This window comes from Echiichthys vipera, assembly GCF_963691815.1.
Source record: "Echiichthys vipera genome assembly, chromosome: 2".
Classification (NCBI taxonomy): Eukaryota; Metazoa; Chordata; class Actinopteri; order Perciformes; family Trachinidae; genus Echiichthys; species Echiichthys vipera.
In genome coordinates, this window is record NC_139827.1 from 16572072 (window position 1) to 16596455 (window position 24384).

Sequence of the window (24384 nt, forward strand, 5' to 3'; positions counted from 1 at the left end):
GCTTACCCGCTTTAGCTAAACTGAGGCTGCATGTCATTTGTGTTGTTTGATGCAACTATTACAAATTTGATTGTGACTCATCGGTGTCTTGGTTGAGAAGCAGTAAAAAGAACAAAGGGCTGGTTGAAAGACAAAATAGAGTGACTGGATTTGGTATTCACAGTTTTCAGCATGTTTTGATCGGTAAAGCACTTTTTGACCTTCTTGTACCTATAATACATGTACAGTACATACCATATGACATGCATTCACATAGACTCACACATATACGTCTGATAAAGTGTCCCACATTACATTAAGAGTCTCCTTATTAAATACTTTATAATAGAAAATCAACAGATTTTGCACCTTTACAGTAGATGATTTCACTCCTGGTTTTAAGTTAGAACCAGTCAATGATTGGAATCAATAAATAACATTTTATATACTCTGAAACTGGAATGTACATTGTTTTATAAGTGCTTGACTTCTGTTGCATTGTTCTTCCAAAAAAAGGCATCTTTTTTATTTTTTTATTAATTTTTTTTACTAAAGTCCCATTTAGGGACCCCATGGGGTCACATTTTTGACTGGCTGGTACCTGTTGCAGCCCTCTCTAGTGGTGAACCCGCAGGACTTTGGGTCACCACAGCAGCCCCAACAACCACTCGACCTCCAGCAGCAGTGTCAGACTTTCCTGCCGCGCCTCCCTGCCTCTCCTCAGCTGCCTTAGTCTGCTGTTCTTTACTCTTGGACCCCTCCTGGGAGCCGAGCTTGATTGGCCCGAGGACGTTTTTGGCCACAGTGGTCAGCTGGCTGACAAAGCTTGTCTTGTCGCCAGGGGAGACAGGTCGCGACTTACAGAGGGAAGGTCCGCAGAGGGAGGGGGTGACAGAAGTTGGGGAGGGAGAGGGGGAAGGCGAATGCTCTTCCACCACCTCCAGGCGACATTTGTCCTCCCAGTCAAGGGTTCCCCGGTAGCAATTGACAGGCCCGAGTCCCTGCCTCACCTTGCCCAGGGAGAGCGACTGCCCATGTGGGGGGACGACAGGAGCGAGAACACGACCTGGAAGTTTGGGGCTTTTGGAGCCAAAGTCTGGAGTCCTTGAGTCACTGCTCTCTCCTCCAGTCTTTCTCAGGCAGTCCCCCATACCTGATGGTTTAAAGGTCTTGATCATGCTGAGAGGACCTGCTTTCACTGTTGCGTTGATGCCGATGGATTTATCTGGAGTTGAAGCAGAGCTTTTGGTGAACAAAGCACCAGGTAAACCAGACCTGCTCTTGTTGTCTCCTTCCTGCTTTGGTTCAGTTCTGCCCCATTGCTGCTCCTGGGGAGCTTTACTATTAGATAACACACTTTTGGCTGCCTTGAGGTCTTGCTGTTTTGAAGCTAAGTCTGTCGGACTCTGGGCGATCTTTTCAGGTCCCTTCTGACCATCTAGACCTCCTGTCATTTTGGTAGGAGTGCTACAAGTTGTAGCTTTAGTGGTTTCTGCACTTAGTCTGGAGCCCTGGCCAACTTGTGAGCTAAAGGGTAGCTCACTTGTATGAGGTTTTCTTATGAACGATGACTGGCATATTGTTGCTCCAACCCGACTCAGTCTCTCCAGGACTGCCCCGGTATCACTATCCCTCTCTTTCTCCCTTTCCCTTCCTCTCTCTCTCTCTTCCCTCTCCCTCCCAGCCAACAGAGTTTCCCTACTAAGTGGTGACTCCTGTCTCCCTAATCTTCTCACAGGCTTCAGGACACCCGTCTCTGGGGTTGTGGAGGATGACGGCAGGGGTGGAGGATTAGGAGGCAAATTTTCCCCCTCCGTCTCAAGCAGGCTCTGGAGCCCAAGCTCACAGAGGAAGGCATCTTTACGGTACTCAGAGTGCTGCACCTCCAGGCTGTGCTTCCTCAGTGGACCCCCCAAACCTCCTGTAGAACTGGACTGGGTCAGAGGCGAGCCCAGCTTCTCCGCTGACTGCACCCGTTTGAGAAGGGGCGATCGAGGGGGTTCAGCACTCTTTGGCCTGGGACGGACCACCGGTGGCGAGGAGTGGAGCTTGACAGGAAAGGACTGGGTGGTGTTGGAGCTCCCCACAGTGTGACCAGGCAATGGTGGAGGTGAAGACTGGGTAGGGGAGGGTGTGTGGGCGAGCGGAGATAGGGGGATGTTTCCTGCAGATTTACAACGAGCAGAGCGATACTGGCGGTGGAGTTTAGGGGAGAGGCCATGCAGGGAGCTGGGCCTCATGTGCTGAGAGGGAGCGGGGGAGTTTGGAGTGCTGGAGGCTGGGGAGCTGTTTTGGGAGGAAGCACCTAAAGAAAAACAGAGAGCAGAAAATATTAATTAGGATACAAATAATCCCCGAGCAAAAGGCAGAGAATTCAAGATAGCCCTATAGTATAATTTTGGCTTTAAAAGTTCACTTTTCCCGGGTGGTTCCCCAATTCTGTTTTTTAAAAATGTGTTTAGTAGTTTACCATGGTGTACTGATCTTAGACCATTTGTTTTTGGACACTTGTATGTGCATTATTTATTTCCTTACCTAGATATGAGGGCTCAGGGGTGGAGCGGTAGCCCTGAGTCGGAGACCGGGCAGATAAGCTGTGAGTTGGGGAGCCAGGAAGACTTTCACTGGAGGAAAGAGAGCGATTCAAAGAGGACAGGCTGCGACTAGTGTGCAGCAGATTGGACTGCTTTGTGATCTTACGGAACAAGGAGCTGCGTTTTTTACTGCAGGACAGACAGACAGACAGAAAAGACAGGAGAAGAAAGTAAGATTTGAAGTGGGATTGACATATAACATTTTATGTCAATAGATTTGACTTTATAGTGCAATGACTTTTTTTTGCATGTTATGTTTTGTCCAGTTACAGTCAGAATACTCTTGCAGGGACAAGATAATCCCAGTGTACAGAAAAGCATGAAATTCATGAGCCATGCAGTTGGAAAATTAAATCTAACAGAAAGCAAGGATGTTATGAAAAGGATCATTTACATTTAGTTGCTGTGCACCAACTGAGTCAAGTGTCAAATGTTTATTTGCAACATCATTACATTACTGACTTTTACTAGTATACTGAAAGGAAAGGAAACTAATGACGAATTTGGAACGCATGAAATCAACCTAACCACTACCAACGGTCATCAGCATGTAAAGTATACAGTAATTGTAATTAATGGGCCAAAATGTGCAAACTGTTGCCCCATCGAGTTTTGAATCTCACTAGATAAGGAGTGAGTCAAAAAGACAAGAACATTTGGAACTGTATGTAACAAAAAACAAACCCCTTTACTTATTGTATTTCACTTAATGAGACAAGACATCACTGTCCTGGTGCAGATGTGTGTGCTCCAACCTGTCCTGGCTGTCTTTGCCCATGGTCCTCTTGTTTCGTCGGGCCATCTTACACTTGTAGCTGGCCTTGCGGGCAGGACCTACTTTAATGGAGGTGTTCTCAAAAGGTGTGGTTGTCACCGTCACCTTGTTTCCACTCTACACAGATCAATGACATCAAATTATTTCTACACTGATCCTTATAATTATATCTGTGCTTATTTACCTACAGAAAACTGACAATAACTGTCACCATTATTTACAGAAATTCTAATCAAACAGATTGCGGATTTGAAATAACTGAAGAGCTGCTAGGCTCAGAGTTACATAGGAGCTAAAGCACTTTGTTTAAGTACATGAAGAGCCTTTCCTTGACATTATCATAAATAGACAACTAAGTGGCCTTTTGACAGAAATGGAATAATAAGACAGGGATATTTATATTACCAATATACAGTACAAGAGAGAATGAATAAGTCAACTGCTCCTACCTTGAGGATGAGCTCTACCACTTCGGTGTGGACCAGACCGTGGACAGGCTCCCCGTTGACGTGGGTGATGAGGTCACCGGCACACAGGCCAGCTTCCTGGGCGGGGCCGCCGTCCTCCACATGCTGCCAAATAACACAAAACATTCATGTTCATAATAGGGCGAAATCAATTACATGTAAACATTTAGTGTACAGCATTTAAATTTTAGACAGTATTCTTTAAAAAAAAAAACCTCTAACAGTACAGATGATCATTTGTGTCAGATTAGAGGACATTATGAATTATTTTCCATCAATTTTGGCCATAAATAATAAAGGTAATGTTTGGTATTATAGAACAAATGCAACAGGTGAGAAATAACATATTTACTAACTGGTGAAATTTGAACCCAAACCTGAAATCAAAAGTATTAGATTTTGCTGAAATGTCATCGTCTTTTGACCTCTTTTTTAATTTACTGGTCCCTCTTTAATGCTCCCTGAAACTAGAAATATACATTAACATCAGAGAACAAGCCATCCCTCTTTATGTGAGGTCACTGACCAGTAAAAAACATATTCAAACAGTCCAAACTAATACACGATTCTTACCCAAACAATGTGATGCACGCTGTAGATATCACTGTCTCCAATGTAGACCCTGATGGCCCTGAGAGTAAAGCCGTACTTCTTTCCAGAGCGATGGATGGTGATGGGAGAGCGCAGCACGCTGACTGCCGGGCAGAAGTCTCTGCTGGGTGAAGAGTCACGGGACGAGGGGTTGGAGGAGAAAGAGTGTGGAGACATTGGGCTGGCCAACGGAGAGAAGCCGCCATGCTGCTCCACTGGAGAGGAATGAGACTCTGTATCAGTGTGCCACAAACATATATTCAATCCAAAAGGATTTTATTCTGTTTTTTCCCTGCTCACCTGATGGTATGATGACAGACAGGGCTGTGGCAGAGGCTGACTTAATGACCTTGTTTCCAGGTCTGGAGTTGCGTTTCTCTCCATCACCAGACAAATGCTGATGGCGCGCCCTGCGGAGAACCAGATCATTGGTGGCCCGGGCCCCCAGAGGGTCATACAGAGGAGTCATCACATCACGACCAGCTGCTGCAGGACCTGGGGATAATGTGGCGATGGCCGTGGAAATTCCTGGTGTCTCTCCATGTCTCGGGGATTTGTCTGAGAGGATATAGAGTCAGGTGGAAATAACAATTATTTTAGTTTGGAGTAACATTTAGAAGTGAAAATAGCAATGTTATGAATTGTCCAGCTGCCCACTGACTCAGCAATAGTCATCTAAAAAAGGTATTACAGACTGCTTTTTCACCTCCTCCGCTCTTACTCCTCCCCCCTTGCTCTCTCTGCCTGCTTTATTCACCACCTCAGAGACTTCCCCTTGCAAACACACCTGCTCCGTTGATCTCCTTCAGACTGTTCCTCTGCTCCAGGAGGCTCGGTGAAGGGACACTGGTCCCATCCAGTGACGTTCCACGAACCTTCATGGGCGCTTGGCGGGACAGGAAGTCTGACTCACCGTCTAGGGGTGAGGCAAAACGGTGTGTATCCATAAGTGCTGAGAAGCGACGGCGAGCACCAAGAGGAGGGCTCGCGTCCCCCTCCATGTAGAGGGACTCTGAACAAGACAAGCGCTTCCTGCAAGAGAAAGACACAGAAACAAAGTCACATAAGAGAATGGAAACAATTACTTTTCTGTGAGAATATATCACAGTAAGACTAGGAACCTACAGTCATGCTAGCAGCCCGGTGAGGCTGTATGCCAACATGCTCACAATGACAATGCTAACATTCTGATATTTACCATGTAGCATGTTAATATGCTAACATTTGCTAATCAGCAGTAAACTCAAGGTTCTGCTGAATCTGACGGGAATGTAGTTTTGATGTATTCTGTCACAAATCTAAGTATTGGACAAATTCAATTTTGACCTGATGATGGCGCTACATGAGAAGTGAAGGGATGAAGTTACAATTCATCCTGAGAAGTACACGGATGTTTGCACCAAATGTCATCATAATCCATCAAATAGTTGAACACTTCACTTAAAACCACACATTTGAACATCATAGTTTCAATGGAATAAATCAGAGGATCACAAACATCAGCAGGATTTATCCTCTGGGGATCATTAAGAATGAAGAATTAGAAGAATTACTTTATTTTTATCCCACTTGGGGAAATTCAATTTTCACTCTTATTATCATACATGTTACACACACAGGCCCGAAATACACACATGCACAACCAGGACCTATACATGCAATTGAGGAGAGATGTTAGAGCGAGGGGGCTGCCAGTGACCAGCGCCCCGAGCAGTTGGGGGTTCGGTGCCTTGCTCAACAGCACCTCGGCAGTGCCCAGGAGATGAACTGGCACCTCTCCAGCCACCAGTCCACGCTCCATATATGGTCCACACAGGGACTTGAACCAGCGACCCTACGGTTCCCAGCCAAGTCACCTATGGACTGAGCTACTGCCGCCCCTAGTCAGTACATAATGGCATGGTAATCAATCCAATGGTTGTTGAGATATTTAAAAATAAAATAAAATTAAGACCAATGTGGTGGACTGTCTGACTGACACTGCCATCTCTAGAACCCTGCTGCTAGCATGGCAAAAATTATTAGTTAGATTATTTCTCTAATGGTACCCTGCGGAGTTTCTGACCTCCAGTAGTGTTATGGAGCAGTTTTTCTATGAGTGGGTCCCCAGTTTGATTGTCTTGCACTCGCACAAGGCTGCACATGCACAGGGGCGACGCAATACACACCCTACTGATCAACAATTCCCAAACGGGTACTCAAGGCCTGTGCTGGGCATTTGGAAAAATTTTAATCTAATCAAACGTGCCAAGATATTCTGCAATGTGCAAAGGCAGAATAGAAGAAGAATGCTTTCTTTAAGCATGGATGTAAATAATGGCTTTACAAATGGAAGGAAACACATTCAAAGATACACAGCACAAGTTTTAGTGATTAACACTGAATGTAAAAATAACTTTTGTTAGTTTTCAAGAAAACTCTACAGGGCACCTTTAATTAAAGAAATGAATGAATGTGATGAGCTGTAGCCAAAAAGCAATCATGGCTAGCGAGATACTGATAATTGGTACTTGATATGGGAGAGGGGAAAATCCGATATGTAAGGTAAAAAAAAAAGTGATGAGCCACCTTGTCCTTATCAAATCTTCTAACCTTTATGAATACAGAATATGTGAATGCAGAGAGTAAGAAATCCAGACGCATGCTTCCTAAAGAATGAGGTGAAATGGAGTTATGTTAAGTAAACTGTTTCTGCTGTATGCTTTTAGTCAGTTGCAACTGTATCAGTTAATAATATGTGGCCTGGACTTTGAAAGCAACAGAGCAGAATTATGTTAAATTAATCTAGATCCCAGGATGAGAGTACATTTTTCATTTAGGAGGGCTGAAACTAAAAGCCTTAATGCAAGTCAATGAGAGCTCTCTTTTTAAATCCAATATGAATAATAACTAGCAGAGTCACACAGATGTTGACTATAATAGAACACTAATAACTGTAAGTTAATATCAAGAAATACAGTAGCATTAAACCACCCATATTCAATGGTCTTAAAATTACCCTTTTTGTCTCTTAATTAGAAAACGATGCAGTGGATTTGAGTGAGGAAAGCAGCTAAATTTGCATATTAATATATCACGAAATCATGAAAAAAATGACACATTAGAGACATATTGGGTTTATGTGAGTCATATGAACCAGCCATCCAATTTCACTTTCCTTCTTTACAGATGTTGCAGAGGTGCGATCTCTTGACTGTAAACTTTTCTTTTTATAAAAGAAGTGTCAAAAATTGGCAGTGAGACAGAAAGCAAAGCAAAGTTGTTTAGGCACTCTTGGTTAAGTGACATGTAGGCTGTTGAAAGAAAAAAGAACCACCTCCTGAAAACCCTCAGTCCTATCTTAAAGGGATAGTCTGGCTTTTTGCAGTGGGGTTATTTGTACTTATCCTTAGTTAGTGCAGTGTTGTGCCATCTCGATTGGTTAGTTTTTTGTTTGTGTTATTGTGTGATGTTTTAAAGAAAGGAACAAAACTAAATAACAGCTATAGACCAGCAATCCCTGTGTTCTGGAAGGTAAAATTACTGTTTTTGTCAAAGTAGTGTGGCTGCCTTGACTAGAGCATAGATGGATACAACGACTTTAGGGCAAGCCCCTATTACAGCGACTACCTGGCTGATCCATTTGAAGTGCCAGAAACTTCAATTTACCGAGTGGCCACTCGGGGCAGGTTTCATAATAAAGCAATTTGTCACTGACCCCCATGATAAACAGGTGATTATTTTGTACTAGGCTAGTTTTTATCTTATTGGAAGTTAAATGTTATGAATAATTAGGGGCGCAGCCTCTTGAGTGACAGCTAACCGCTGGCCCTCACTTCTCCTCGGAGGTATATGTCAGTCAGACGGACGTATCTCCCTCCCCCCAACATCACGTCAATGCCTTTTTTGGTAAGAGGAAATGAGGCAGAGTCTGACAAGATGGCGACTCCCGTAGGCGAGTACAATTGGATCAAGTTGAGAGAACGGACCTCGACTGAGAAGCTACGTCATTCTACAAGCATAATATTAAAAGAAATAATTATAGCAAGGTAATATACACAATATGTATGAATCTAGTAACCCCTCATCCAATAATGCCAGCCACTCACATCTCGGGAGATCCGGTCCTCCAGCTCTTGTCTCGCATGCTGAAGCTTCCCAGGCTCTCTCTCTTGGTCACCTTGTCCTCCCGTGGGACCTTATGCTCCCGACGGGACACAGAGGTCGTAGCTTTCTGCTCCAGCTGAGACAGATGCTCCATGCTGCTATACACCTGCAGGGCGACACAGTCAGACCAATCATCACTTGTTAAGATTTATAAACAGCTCTGGTGAGTGTGGGTTACACTGCTTTCTTGACATTATTTATATTTACTGTTATTTGTTTCAGATATCAGATGTTTGCTTTGCCTTGTAATGAAAAAATAAATAGGGCAATTGTTGTGATGCACTGAAATGATGATTTTCTTCACCTGTGTTCAGATATATTTACTGTCTTTTTCTGTACATACATTAAACAGCTGAGTCAGTTGTTGATATTACAAGTGCTGATGCTATTCACGCAGAATACAATAAAAGATTTGTAACAAAAAAAACAAAACTGTAAGAATTGGGATAAGATGTGCCCAGCTGTTCAGGGAACAAACTTGTATTTCTGAGCAGTGTTATACTCCACCGATTTTACACATCAAAGTTTTGTTTGCAGGTCTTGCCGAGTACTACTGCATATTTAAAAAAGTTGTACAAAGAGTTCTGTGTACTGGAGAAGCTGAAACATGGCAATTTTCTGGCCTTATTCCATCAACTAATCACTGTAGCTCTACTTAATAAACTATAATGAATCAAATACGTGTGTGTTCACTGTGGACCTCATATGCATTCAGCAGAGGTCTTTGTTCACCAGCTTTTCTTGAGTGAGGCCACTCAACAGCCCTCGACCGTAACTTCAAATACATCTCAAACTAAATTGAGCTCCTCAATGAGGCGCTTTTGATTTTCTGAAGAGCTCCTTCCCAATCTCCCATCCCAAACATGAGAGGATGGACCAGGTGAAGGGCAGATGGAAAGACAGCGAAAGTGAGAGAGAGGGAGGGAGGGAGGATGGAAGGGCAGAGAGTCGGGGCAGGAAAAATGGGCAGCATGAAGTGAGAACAAAAACACACAAAGTTGGAAAGTGTGAAAGGAAGACGACGCTGGCACGCTGTGAGAGATTCGGCCATAGAAAGAGGGGATGAAAAAAAAAGGATGAAAGAAATGATAAGTCCCAATAAATTATCTCGGTCAAATCTACAGAGCGAGGCCTCAAGATGAAAGGTACTGAACTGGAGAAAAAAGAAATGAGAAGGAATGGTGTAACAGTGACAGCAGCCGTAAGACTTCCTGACCACTGAGTCTGGCCTCCTGGCTCTGCTGTACAGTAAGACCTCTTTTAACACTCTTTTTCTTCCTCCTCAAACAATCCTGTCGAATAATCTCAAGTGTCAAAACATAACAGGTTGATGCAGTGATAAAAAAAGGTGACAAATGACAAAACAACTATTTCCCCTATTTAAGTGCCTTTTGAGGAAGAGTTTCCTGCAGATGAAAGAGGTGAGGTAGAAGGACAAAGTCAAACCTTGCTGAAGCGAGGAGAACAGGAAGAGAACTGTCGGATCTCTACCGGCTCGTCGTCATTGGTGTCATCCTCGTCATACGTATTGATGTGATGATACCGGTCTGAGCGGGCTGGCGAGTCGAGAGAGAGATGGAGAAGAGGTGAAATATATGAGCTGTCCGTTCAAAGAGTTCGAAGTGTATTTTTTTACTTAAACGGTGTCAGAAAATAATTGCACAACCCATAAAGCTACTATTGGTGTAACTGCTGTGCTTTCCAGACACATAAATCTAGAGGGAACCTACTATCAAAGTAGCTAGTGTCCTCCTCTGACTCCAGGTGCGGGATGAACTCTGCCTTCTGTCTCAGCAAACTGTTCCAGTCCAGCTCTGTGAAGAACGAGTGCTGCTTCACCTCGAACGCTCCGCCTGGTGGAAAAACAACATAACCTGTTGGCCTCATTCAAAATGGACAGTCTGTTTAAAACCAGTGATTTCCATTGCTTGCATGTGAAAGGTGTCTCTCATTTAAGCAAACAGAGAATTATCTCCCCACTACGGAGCCTCTTTGACACTTTCAGCTAATTGTTTTGGCCCTTAATCCACTGTTTTGCTTCACTCTAACTCATCTCAGCTGTGGAAAGGCTCTTAAAACCTACTGCACGCTTCCTGCACACCGCTGAACCACAAACCCCAAAGAAAATCAGCAACTAGCAAGTGGCAAGAAATATCATTCTGGACATGTGGACTACCATGCTTAGCCTGCTGCCCCCGCGACCAGGCCCCCGAATAAGTGGTGGATGAATGGATTAAAGATGATTTGTGGAAATTGAGATTATTTTCAGCTGTGACTTAATCTGCAGTCTTTTAACATAATGTTTGCAAGCCTGAATGCTTCTTTGGACATGTCCTCATTAATGGCACAATGCATTCCTAATATCAATGCAAAATAGATGCAGATTTGAGCTCTGATATCAAGTAAATGCAAAAGTAAGTACCTGAACCCAACCTCACAAGAGGGTTGGTTTGCAACAGGGCAGAAATGAGGTCCTGAGCATCCGCAGGCAAGGCTTCATCACCATCTGGCCAAACTATATTGTCTAACAGAGATAACAAAGAGAGGGCAAAAGGTCAGTGTAACAAGAGAGAACGAAATTGCCTTTTCAAGTAGTTTCCAAATGGCAAATCAAAGGCCAAACTTCTGCAAGATTCCCCAATACCCCCATGTCACCAGGGGAAAAACTGAAATATTAAATATGAAATCATACTGTGCAACTTTTATGGTTTGCTTTTGCTAAACAACATTGCAGTTTGAGAGTGTCTTTAACAATTAAGTATAAGTTTAATACTTTTTCCTTACCTGTGATGACCTGCCCAAACAGCTCCTCTGGAGTGTCTCCAAAGAAAGGCACGCAGCCCACCAAGAACTCATAGAGGATAATGCCCATGGCCCACCAATCCACCGGCTTTCCATAGCCCTGACGCAGAATCACCTCTGGAGCGATGTACTCTGGAGTACCACACACCTGAGTGATAGAGAGGGACGACACAGGAAGAAAAAAAAGAAAGAAAGATGGGTTGGAGATGCTTGACAAACTTAAGTTTTTTATGTGATGTAATCAAAGACTGTATGAAATATGGATGTAGTCTGTATCATCCACAGATGAAAGCCGATTACAGACGGATCTGACTGATTATGACTGGTTTTATTTAGAGAATAAACAACAACAAATGCTGAAGAGCAATTCCTTAGGGATTCATTTATTCAGAATATACAGGAAGTATTGTAATGCTATGTCCTCTTGTAGAGATTACTGATTATGATTCATCATAATTATTGGTTGGAGAAGACTAAGAGATGCTGCAAATGGCACCAACTAAACATCCCGTCTTTGAATTACACACACCTCATCCGTACAGTCGCTAATTACATGTATCTTGACAAAGTGGTGCTTAAGTATTGTACTGTACCTGCTTATCCAGGAACTCTCTGGCATCTTTTTCAATGTGCCCCTCATACAGGTTGGTGGTGAGGCTCATCAGACCCATTTTCGACAAGCCAAAGTCTGTAAGCTTGATGTGTCCCATGGAGGTGATCAGTAGACTATTTGGGGAGAGAAAACAGGCATTAATTTCTGGTTCATTGCAATAAAGCCATATATCATGCTCACAGATTGTAATTTATTGTTTTTGAAGGCAGGTCTTGCACAATACACCAGGGGGAGAGTGTGTAAGTGGAGGTATGGACACATGGGACTGGCGTGCTGCAGATGAATGTGCACAGACACCATAAATCGAGTCAGAGATGGACACTCATCCCTGAAGTATTTTGGGTTCATTTCTGTCAGCGTCTATTTGCTAAATTAACTGAAACCAATAAAGCTCAGTGCAGGGAAACAAGGAGAGGACCGGAGCAGACCCGAGGGGGCTGAAGGTAAAGCCTGCCTTTTTTAAAACTCAGATCTTTTCAAACAACACGGCATGGGAACACGACATTGAGGCGTTGTAAAAATCTGAGGCTTCTGGGGAAGGAGAAGTGAGCCGAAGCCTCGCTCCAATCTCTGTGTGTTTTTACGCAGCCATTGACTGTGTTTCTCTCTTCACTTTTTCGCCAGTCTGACACAGCACCGGGAAAATGATACAGTTCTAAATAATGTACCATCAGCTATTGTCAAACAAAGATACAAACAAAACCAATTTATGTTATAACAATAAAATACTTTTAATAAGATGCCCCTATCAGAAATTAGACACGCATGACCGCGCAGCACTGGACTCACATGCACCCTCCGTTGTCTGGCAGGAGGGTTTATTATTTCCACATGTCCAGTTTAATTAAAAAGAATGTATGATGACGATGAAATAATCTTGTCCCGGACAGGGGAACTGTGCCATGACAGCTACATCAAATTGTTGCAGTATTTCATATTGTCCTATTTAAAGTGAGTGAGCCCAACATCATCCTTTACACCAGACAGGAATTTCAAAGCAGCATTATATGATTTTGGGCCACTTGAGGCAGCAGAACAAACTTAAAACACCAACATTGACATGTTATCATTATGGATCCTGTTAATATAAAAACTATCGATAAGCGCAAACACTCACTTGTCGGGTTTGAGGTCTCTATGGACGATGCCATAGTTGTGCAGGTATTCAAGGGCTAAAACTGTCTCTGCAAAGTACATCCTCGCCAGCTCCACAGGCAGCGCCCCGATGTTCTTCAACAAAGTGGCACAGTCACCACCTGAGAACACAGAAACACAAGTTATTGTTAACATATGAGCGGATTTGTTGATTTCATACTTTTTTGTAACTACATTTTTTTCCCTTTTTGCATTCATTATGGAGAAAACCTCACACATGGAAATCAAGTAACAAAACAAAAACTTCTACATCTAAACTCCAAAGTACTTACATATGTGTTATACATGTATGTACATTTACATTCACATAGTGACATGGAATGAAATACAAAAATATATAGTGTGAATACTACATAAAAAATATGCATACCAGAAGAATTAAAGATGAGTACAATGGCGTGTTGTGCCATAACCAAAACGCTCAAATAAAATTTGATGCAGTTTATAAGAAATAATTTCCCAACCCCCATACCTCCTGTTGTTTGACCCTAATTATAACCTAACATGGTACAGACAATTTTTCAGTAGTTACCAAATGAGGAACCAACTGCTAGTGATTATTAACTAATGGGTTAGATTTTATAGTAGTAGATAGTAGCATAGAGTAGCAATTATTAGTTAATTTATAAATGAGTGAGGAACATGTGAGGAATGATTTGATAATTGATGGATTATTAATGAGAACTTCTCAAATAATTCCTAACTTTATAGTAGATAATGAGGAGTTACTAAAGAACAGAACAGAAAGGGTAAGTAATCATAAGATAATCATGTGTAATGATGGTCTAACTAGTAAATAATCAGTATGATGCATCACTTGGGTGACGCAATGACAGTAAGAAATGATGTAAAGTAATTAATAAGTCGTTACTTGTTTTGTGCCGCACAGACGCAGGTTCAGAACGGCTCTTGAAGAAAGTGGTCAGTATGATCGACTGACAGATATTCACGAATCATTACGCAATGATTCATTAACATAAGATGTCCCAGTCTGTTCTCTAATAACTTATCATTCTCTGCTATATATTCCTCTATTAGGAAGGATTAGAGAGGTACTTGTTAATGACTCATCAACTAACAAGTCCTTCCTCACTTGTTTCTTAATTACTTAATTAATTAATCAATCATTAGTTTATAAAATTATGAGTTATTCATTAACTAATGGTTACCTAGGTAGTTAGCTCCTCATTCATTCCTCATTTGTTCCCTGGTAATTACTCAAAATTGTGTGTACCTCTTTGTAAAGTGTTACCCAAATGGTAATGCAGCACAGAAAGTCTGCAATATGATGTAATTTGATCCTCTGATGAAGCAGATTAACATCATAATGTCATTCATAATAATAGTATTCCTATTGTATGTGATCTACCTGTGCTTATGAATGGGTTTTAATGTATTTTATTTTTATTAACTTTTCTACCATTTTTTACCTTGTAATCCACGCTTGCACGTCCTAAAGCACATTTGGCAGTGTCATGCCACATGAGTCCATCTCGACTACCCTTCATGCCTCAGTGTGTCTGTGCACCAACAGGTAACATACTGTAAGAGCTGCTGAATCTATTGACCTTGTTCGACTTTCATGTTCGAGAATCGTTGTGATAGTGAAATAAGAGTCTCATCTCCGCCATATTACTTTCATTTTCCTGAATCTGAGCAGACAAAATCATCATTTGATATTCAGGTGTTTAGCTGACTTTTATCCTGAATCAAATAAATGAAGTTCAAAGAACAGAAACCTGATCCAACATATCCTCAGATGCCCGGGGTGAAGGGCGAACTGAACAAGAAAGTCAAATCAAAAACATCTTTTCAAATTGAGTCCCCCCTTTGTGTAAAAAAAAGCCCGCACACAAGCAAAATCTGACTCTCTTACCTTCGACATATTCCATGACCATGCACAGATGTCTCCGCGTCTCAAAGGAGCAGAACATGGAGACGACAAACGGGTTCTCTGCGAAGGTGAGGATGTCCCTCTCTACAAACGCCTGCTGGATCTGGTTCCTCAGGATCAGATTCTGCTTGTTGATCTTCTTCATTGCAAAACGCTGACGTGTCTCTCTGTGGCGCACCAGGTAGACGGCACTGGTGAGAAGGTGAGACAGAAGAGCCAAGAGTGAAAACTGAAGGCAATGGCGGTGCCAAGATGAGGTATGGAGGAAAGAAAGCGGGGTAAGACAGTGGTGAGACCATTATAGGAAGTGTATTTTATGAGATGATCTAAAAATAGAGAGGATATTCCATCTGCTGTTAGACATGAAGTTCATACAGTCTGTCTGAGTGGTTATTACGACATAAAATCCGTAACCTTTGAATCCTGAACTGAACTTTTGACGAAATAACCTTCATCTTTTACATGGGCAGATAATGATTTTTTAAATTTTATTTCTATTTATTTAACTTTATTTAACTAGGAAAAGTCTCATTGAGATTAAAAATCTATTTTGCAAGAGAGTCCTGGCCAAGACAGGCAGCAGCACAGTTCCATAGTTACAGGTAATTATTTAAAAACAACAGAGAAGAAAGAAATAGTTTCAGTTAGAACATCATCAAATATCAAACAAAGCACGTACAGACAGATGAGCCCGCTTCAACATCATTAAGAAAGCATTTAAATTTAGTGTTCTTAAGTTACAGTGAGCAAGTACAAATCCTCAGACCGGAGCTGATAAGTTCTGTGCTTTTTCGAGTTAGTGTACATACTTCTCCAGGTATGAAGGAAGAACACAGAGAATAGTCTTGTAAATAAGGATATGCCAATGATGGAGTCTGCGGGTGGACAGGGCAAACCGTCCAACTCGAGCGTACAAAGAGCAGTGGTGCGTGAGGGTTTTAAAATGAGTGACAAATCTCAGTGTGCCGTGGTACACCGTGTCCAAAGACTGTAGGCATTTTGAAGATGCATTCATATATAAAACATCTCCATAATCCAACACTGACATAAACATTGCAGCAACAAGTCTTTTTTTTTGGCTTCAAAAGAAAAACAAGATTTGTTTCCAAGGTAAAAGCCTAATTTTATCATTCGTTTTTTCACAAGCTGCTGGATATGAGGCTTAAAAGAGAGAGAACCGTCAATTATTATAATGTCCCCAGTCCAGCTTTAGATAACCTGAAAATCTTGCTTATTAGTTATAGAGCACGTTTATGATCACATCATTGTAAACTTTAAACATGTAACAAAACATTGCAAATGTACTCTTTTTTTACTGTTTACATTTGATTGTTATGTCTTGCTTTTTTCTTACTGATGCCTATTGCATTATCCCCTTTGCTGGTGAAATACAACAAATCCCCCGCTGTGGGACAAATAAAGGATTATCTTATCTTATCTTATGTTCCAAATGGTTCTACAGACCACTGCCTGAAAAAGCTCCTCCTAAAACCCCTCGTAAAAAAATTCAAATAATTCATGCAGCAAAGAAAAAAAAGCCACAGTCTTTAAGATTAAAAAAACATTTTTTGTTTTTATCTTACTAAACCATATATAGCATAGTTCTAATAATTGGTTAATATTTGAATACAATACAACATACTTTTTAGCTATGTATTAACGTCTGGTTTCTTTCATTCAAAGCAGCTGGTTTTCAGTGATGGAAACATTTCTTACTATTTTCATCACAGTGTTGCTGTTGTAGTACTTGTAGTATTATTATAATGTGTACATCAAACTCGCATGAAAAGCACTATGTTATATCAAGCATTAATGTTTATTATTGACCTTGGAAACACTTCCTATACTGCTTTTCCCGGAGCTTTCCATTTCACTGTCTTCCATGGCCGGACTTGTTCTTGTTCATAACAAAATAGCTTCATTTGGATTTGATTTGGTTCCTATGAGGGATAATGAGTTTTCAATCCACTGCTTACCCATAAGCTCCATTGCTGATCAGTTTGATGCTTTGAAAATCTTCTTCACTTGGTGGCTTGATGGCTCTCCCTTTTCCCTGGTGACACATTTTAAATGTATAACTCAAATCAACACAAAGGCTGTTTCAGTTAAATGCTCAAATGTCATTGTTTCTTTGGTGATTGTGACAGGTTTGTGTGTTTGAATGGTGGCGTCTATATGCAGTCATATTGGGTGTGAATATATGTAAACACAGATCTTTACCTCTGCCGAGTCATCGGTCTCTGGAGTATGCGGACCCTCACTGTCGTAACTTTCAAGGCTCACGATTTCTGTTGAGAAACATGTTAGTTAGTTAACAAGAAAACATTTCTCATACTAAAACACCAGGCCTCCCACACTGCAGCTGCACAAAGGTCTTAAACAAAACAGCTTTTCATTTTTTTTAAAAACAGATGAAGGGCCAATTCACATCGTCAGATCCCAGAAAGATAAACGTGAGAGTTAAAATAGCTTCTTCTTATTAGTTTTTCTTGTCTCCTTCAGCTCTCCCTCCCCCTCATTTTGCGCCTTCTCCTTCCTTGAGCAGCACTGGCAGCTAATTTTCACTGTTCTCCCACAATTGTATGTGACAGCTGCTAGAATACACTGATTATATCACTGTTTTGTTGAAGCAGGGAAATAATTGACAAACAATTAACTTTGCAAAGCATTTACGAAGCCACTCTGTAGATATTAACGCCATGTAAAATAAAAGTCACTGAGCCAGCAATCGGACGTATATTCTCTCAGTTTTGCATTGAACTGAAAGCAACTGATCTTTCAACGTTCTCTATGAGGAGCCAAGAAAAAAGTGTGAAAATGTGCAAAGGTACGTGGGTGTGCATGTGTGTCTATGAAAGACAATGTAGCTGCAACAGAAAGTGCTAGATCAAGATAGCAAGTGACACATTGTTAGCAGAGATAATCTGAGAAAGGCCTGGCAGGTTCATATTTTTCGTTCTCAGAAATAAAACCGCCGAGGTTTATTGTGAAGAGTCATTCTGGGTCATTTACCCATCAGCTAATGAAAAGCTCCTGATGGATGAGACCGGGAGCGTCTGAGCAGATGTGAATTAGAACTGTGAGTTTGAGCCCTGATGATTAATGAAAGACAGCGATGCCACTGCACCACCAGCCAGCAAATGATCCAGCTCGTCCAGACTCTACATCTCCTAAATCCTCATGCTGAACAATCAGTAAAACTGCTTAACGCTCTGACACTTTGAGACAACTGCACCCCAACGAGACACGCTGGCTTTTTGACTTGATTGTCTGTATGTTCACAGTTTTCAACACAGGACTAATATCTGTATATGAATGGAGAGTGTCAGTGTCAAAAAATAAAAAAAAGTTTTTTTTGTAATTCCAATTATTATTCATAGACTTACTTCCATCATTTTGGGGCGTAATTATTAAGTTTTGGAACTACAGTTCCCATCATTTGAGGCTTTGGTGAAACTGTCATCCTTACATTACTACAGTATTTGTGTATTGATGAAACAAACCAGCGGCACGGTGGTATGGTGGTTAGCATTGTCGCCTCACAGCAAGAGGGTTCCTGGTTTGAATCCCGGCTGGGGCCCTTCTGTGTGCTTTTTGGGTCGGGGTTTCTATTTCTATTTCTTCAGTTTTTAAATTTAACTTTATTGCTTATTTTTGCTATTTTTTTTTATCTTTTATCTTTTTTTTTTTAATCTTATTTTGTAACATGTTCCTGCTTGTAATATTCTGTTGCTGCTGTGACAAACGAATTTCCCCGTCTGCGGGACATTAAAGGTTTTCTGACTCTGATTCGGTTTGTTTTGCACATTGGAAAGAAAAACACGCATTTCCAATGTTCTCTCTGTTCTCTCTGTATTTTAGCAAGAATACATTTTTTTTTGATAATATATGAAATCACTAAATATTCTTTATAAAGCAAAAAGTGTTACTCAGCTATTTTAGACCTGACTTAAACAATGATGGTACATCCTCAAACATCACAGGCAGAAGGGAGAATCCTGGATGCACACAAAACAAACAACTTTTGTTTCCTTATGGAACCGAAAAAGTGCAGCTTGTCAAAACCGGCCCGCGGTTTGTGTAGTGAATGGCTCGTTTTTTCATGGTTCGGTTTTGCTCTCAGAACATACAGTATTAGCTGTTAAAGCTACAATTGTACAACAAAACCTGAAAACATATATGCTCTCTCTCTCTTTCTCTCACCCTCCAGTGGGTCTCTGGTCAGCCCCAACTGGCTGATGATGTATCGGGGAATGTCTGCCTTCATCAGTTGTCCCTCCTTGGCGTGGTCCTCCGCTGCCTCCAGCAACTGGTAAAACTCTTCAGGGTTGAACTCCTGTCATTGGAGGGGAAAAAATGTAAGAACCAAAAGAAGCTATAATATAAATGCACTTAAATGCTTAAACCGCCAAAGATGAAGATCTACCAGAATCCAAATGGGTGAACGCAATGATCATTTAACAATCAGCAGTATGAAATAAATTCAAGTCCACAACAAGAGAGTTTTAACACCTTCAGATAGGTTTGAAGGAGCCACATCATCTCTAGGAGTGGATTCACGAAACTGTAACCAGCTGCTGTCAACACCAGATGATTGCCACAGAGGTGTTTGGTGTGTGGGATTACAAATAGAAAAGCTTTGCCCCTTCTCTTGCAATATGTCATTAATCCTCAAACAAATGTTAATGTGAGATCAAGAGCAAGAGACTGAATGATTTTAAATGGTTGCACTGTTGAGTAAGATTGGTAACTTGTAGGCAACTCATGGTATTCTGCTCAGTCATGATGGCATACAGGTAGTCTTGTGAGTCAACTGTCTAATATACAGTATATCATGATATGTTTGCAATTGCAGAATAGAAATATGACTGTAAACTTATTCTTAAGAAAAGCTGGTCTTATTTATATACTTTATATAGGGCTGCTGATCATTATTTTCATTGTCAAATAATTGTTGGTCTGTAAAATGTCAGAAAATAGTGAAAAATGTCACATCACAGAGTTCAAGATGGCATCTTAGAATTGCTAGTTTTTCTAACCAGCTGTTAAAAATCTGAAGATATTCAATCTACTATCATAGAACACTAAAAAACAAAAGCAAATATTTACATTTGGGAAGCTAGAAGCAGTACATTTTTGCCAAATTAAGTTTTTTTTTTTTTTCAACTGTAAAATGGTCTGTTTAGTATGTATCTCAGTCAGGATTTGCTTCAACCTGCTGCAAATTCATGACCAAACACTGCTCTGGGGCGGTCAAACAAACACAATCAGTGTTAATACAACGCACAACTTTAAATTGCTTTCTTGTAACATCCTTTTTCCAATGAAACAGCCTTTTGTGGTGTCCTGTGGGATTCAGTTTCATTCCTGTTGGTGGAATAACATTTTGATTAGAAAGCAGAGCCTGGGGCAGCCAGGATCATTTCCTTCCTCCCTGCTCTCTCATATCTGCTCCCCTCGACCGGAGAAAAAAGAGAGAGTATAGAAAGGGGGAATTAACCTGCTTCTCTGATAGCTTGCTCTGCTCAAGGATAATATCCTTGCAGCCAACAGCCTACTCACTGTGTGACATTTTACCCAAATCAGAATTCGCAACTGACTTGAATGCTAAATGAACTTCACGCCTGTGGACAACATTTTATCTGTGTGTTGTCTTCTCCTTTCTAACCTAGGGGCAGTAAGGATCTTAAGTCTCCTCCACATCCTGCCTGACCCTATCGACCTCTTCTGACGGTCGCCTTGGCAACGGAAAGATGAGCCGCAGGGTGGTTTGAGGAGGGACCACGCCACTGACGAACATGTGAGGCCATCAATCAGTGAGCTGATATCCAGGTATGGCTAAGCCTCCTTTGCATACAGAGAGGCTTGTTGTTACTAAGTAAGCTGAAGTGAGTTATGTTCTGTCTGTATCAACATGTCAAGGACACGGCTCTATCTCCCAGCTGATTCAATGTGCTACTGAGAAGATCAACAAGAAGTGGAGGCGGAAAGAATATTTTACAGTTTTGAGTTAAGTTGGAAAAATATCCTGCGGCGATAAGCGCATTCTCTGCTGCTGCAGAGATGTGCTGCATGTCTGATGACCTCAACTGCATATTACAGTACATTCATACATTAAAATCTAATGTATTAAGAATTCTGAAGGTGAAACTACATTTACTGGAAGCAAGTGTACATTAGCAGTCATTTCTGAATGCAAGGAGATAGTAAATATGCAACACAAGTGCAAAAGGAGGTAGAGAGTAGAACTCTGGTACGGTTTTCAGATCTACTCATTTTGATTTAATGCAGCTATGTTAACTGTTCATCCAAAAAATTGTAATGTTACTAAATGGAAAATCTTCCCTAGAACTTCCTGATAATGAATAGCTTTTGCATGCTGAAAAGGATACTTCTGCAATTTAATTTAGCATTTATATGAAGTCGGGGACTCACATTAAAAAAGAACAGTCTAAGTTGAAGCCACAGAGATATCCTGAAAATACAGAGTTTACCTTGCACAGCAGCTGAATTCTCGCAATATCACGAGATCACGTGATAATCGTGTTCACATGTCACACAAAGATCCATCTCGTCAGGCTCCAAGTAATGCGTTTGTGTTTCGGCTATAAGTCATCCAGCCAATTAGCATACTGTGAGGAGCTACTGGCAGCTGAGGGGAGGGGTAACGGGGGGTGGTGACAACACGAGAGGTGACTGCTTGTTCAGAACAACAACGTCGGCTCTAAAGATGTTAGATTAGATGCTAAAATAACATCAGATTTATCCGAAATGGAGTTTTTTTCTTCATTGAGAGAAAATAACTGTCAGTGCAGTTGGAATGGAAAAGATGTCTTGAAAGCGCCTGCCCTTTTTCAAACAGTATCCTATGAGGCCTCCTCAGATGGTTCTGTGTTACGTTTTTTAAAGCCTTAAAGTCACTATTCCAGCTGTGACACAATTAGAAAACCTGTGTTTCATCACCTCAGACTAATGCACATTAGACAGCCTTACCCACTCCAAATCATTCATTAATGCCATTTCACTGTGAAGTTGACCCTCCAACTCCATGTGGGAGAAAAGGAGCCTTTTCGCGGCAGATGAAGCAGAACAAACTCAGAATGTCAAAAGGCCCGCAGAAAAAAAGGATCTTGTCACTTGATTTTAATAAATGCTTTGGGGAATCCTTTTCAGTGTGTGAGGACTGTTTCACAAAACTCAATGCATTAATAGATAGAGGAATTAAACTCACCAAACACTCGAGGAGCCTGGCTGGACGAGAAATGATGATGAAGAGCTTTTTGACCAGCTCAATGACGAAGGTTAGCTCCGAACTCTCTGAGCGCTCATAAGCCTGATAGCGAGGGAGAGACAGGCAGACAGAGAGACTGATTAAGTATGTGTAGTGTTTGAAATGGCATTAGTTAAATAATAATAATAAACATTTATTTTTACAGCACTTTTCAAGCTTAAGGACAAAGTGCTTTTCAACATTAAAACATACAGAATAAACATGAAAGATTAAAACATCAGAGATCCCTGAGCATGCAACTTATCTTGGAGATGTTTCCTAATTGATAAAAACAAGCTTGAATTATTTTTCTGGTATGCTGCTCAGAGGAAAAGTTGTTATCTGTTCATGTGGTATGGGGTTCAAATGAGAGGTATAGCTGCATGTCATCGGCATAACAGTGAAATAAGATTATGTGTTGCCGGATGATATGTCCAAGGGGGTAACATGTACAGTGAGAATGAAATGGGCAGTTTAATTCCCTCTCCACCTCCAAAACGTACGTCATTCAGTAGCTTCTCCAGGTTCTCCTGTAGTTCACAGAAGTAGACGCTGGTGATGAGACCCTCGCGGGATTTGGTCAGGCAGTCTCTGGACAGCTCAGCTACCTGGTGGTGGATGAAGCTGAGAACCCCATCGGCCAGTGGCAGATCACTCTCTGGGCAGTAGTTGTGGATGAACTCTGCCAATCTCTCCTCCATCTGAGCTGTGGCCTAAATTAAGACAAGATATTGGTAAACAGTCAGTTACTATCACCTTTCTAACTCCCAGAAACCATCTGTACTACTGTGGGTTGATGGGAATGTATTTGGATAGATAGATAAGTATAGCAGTTATTTTTATGTGGATGTATGTTGTTGACCGAGTTGGTATTTTAATAAATATCATTTAATACAAGTCCATGCTCTTGCTTTGTTTCTTTGTAGGACAAAGAAATGCAAAGTTGAAAGTAGCAATAATCTGTTTTGGTAACAAAAGAAAATGAACACTTTTCCTGATAATCGTGAGTCGAAACGTGTTCTCAGTTCTTCAAAAAAAATCTTGATTCTCATTTTATTAAGAATCATGCAGCCTTACACAGTAGTGATGCAATAGTCAACCCACGGTAGGGTGAAACAGTGACAAAGCAGCGTTCTAGGCTAAGTTATTTATAACTTACAGAAACATGGCATACAATAGTCCAATCTCTTCCCCTCTCTCTTGACTCTTCCTCTCTTAAACATGCGCAGTTTTGGCTGCCGTGGCGCTTCAGTCCATCTCTGTCCTTCTCTCTTATTCTACTGTCAGTTGTACTACTACTTGAGGAATATTTATCAAATGATGTCGTTTCCATACAGCTTTTCTAGTGGGAAACTTCAATATGTGCATGAAAATACATGAACAGAAATACGGTTTATGAGAGCGGTGAGAAACATTAAAGGTTTTGGCCGGACATCTAAACAATGTGCTGAAACTCACTGTAAAGCTCATTAAAGCCGAGGGAAGCTGCAGATTCACTGTAGGTCCATTACTACAAGCAACCCCTTTAACTTTGTCACATTGACAGTTTATTCATTTTTATAATAAAAACATATATTTATATTTAATATCTATTATTAATTATATAATTATTATTCTAAAAATGGCGATGAGGACGCAGAAATGTTGAGCGTTTATTCTCAGTCCTGGGAAGTGTGCAATTATATGTGGGAAGCCTTGTTAGCACTGCTTCACAATGCATTACTGTGATAAGCACAGTGTGATGGTGTGTGTGAGCACAGTTTGAGTGAGGCATTTTCTCACATACATTTCCCTGTTCATAGAAATAAAACAGTTGTTTCCTTTCAGACACGGAGTCATGAATAAATTCTATTTAAGAGGTTAGCTTAAAGTTTGATTACATGTTGGCCAGGAGCAAAATACGTGATGTAATTGATTGATTTTGTGATCATCAGCGCCTGAGGCACTGATGACCGCCAGGAGTTTTTACACATTGCAGTGTCAACAGCTTACAGAACTGTGAAATAAAATCTCAGTTACTGCCCTCTGACTGAGAGTTGTCCTTGTGTTTGAGGTCAGAGGAGGATGGTAAACCTCTTTAACAAGGGCGCAGAAATAT

General features: G+C 41.1%; 1 protein-coding gene across 1 annotated transcript in view; it reads right to left on the reverse strand.

Moving 5' to 3' along the window:
- Positions 1-557: 557 nt before the first annotated feature.
- mast1a (microtubule associated serine/threonine kinase 1a) overlaps positions 558-24384 on the reverse strand; it is a gene marked incomplete at both ends in the record, with an annotated part of 68483 nt that continues 44656 nt past the window's right edge. The window contains 20 exons of the mRNA XM_083922410.1: positions 558-2284; positions 2515-2702; positions 3329-3465; positions 3798-3920; positions 4389-4621; positions 4707-4964; positions 5194-5438; positions 8495-8658; positions 9999-10108; positions 10283-10405; positions 10975-11076; positions 11337-11502; positions 11948-12080; positions 13085-13223; positions 14999-15207; positions 16993-17069; positions 17237-17304; positions 19220-19352; positions 22248-22349; positions 22790-22999. Of these exons, the coding sequence (XP_083778536.1) occupies positions 558-2284; positions 2515-2702; positions 3329-3465; positions 3798-3920; positions 4389-4621; positions 4707-4964; positions 5194-5438; positions 8495-8658; positions 9999-10108; positions 10283-10405; positions 10975-11076; positions 11337-11502; positions 11948-12080; positions 13085-13223; positions 14999-15207; positions 16993-17069; positions 17237-17304; positions 19220-19352; positions 22248-22349; positions 22790-22999 (4647 nt within the window). The remainder of the gene's footprint in view (positions 2285-2514; positions 2703-3328; positions 3466-3797; positions 3921-4388; positions 4622-4706; positions 4965-5193; positions 5439-8494; positions 8659-9998; positions 10109-10282; positions 10406-10974; positions 11077-11336; positions 11503-11947; positions 12081-13084; positions 13224-14998; positions 15208-16992; positions 17070-17236; positions 17305-19219; positions 19353-22247; positions 22350-22789; positions 23000-24384) is intronic.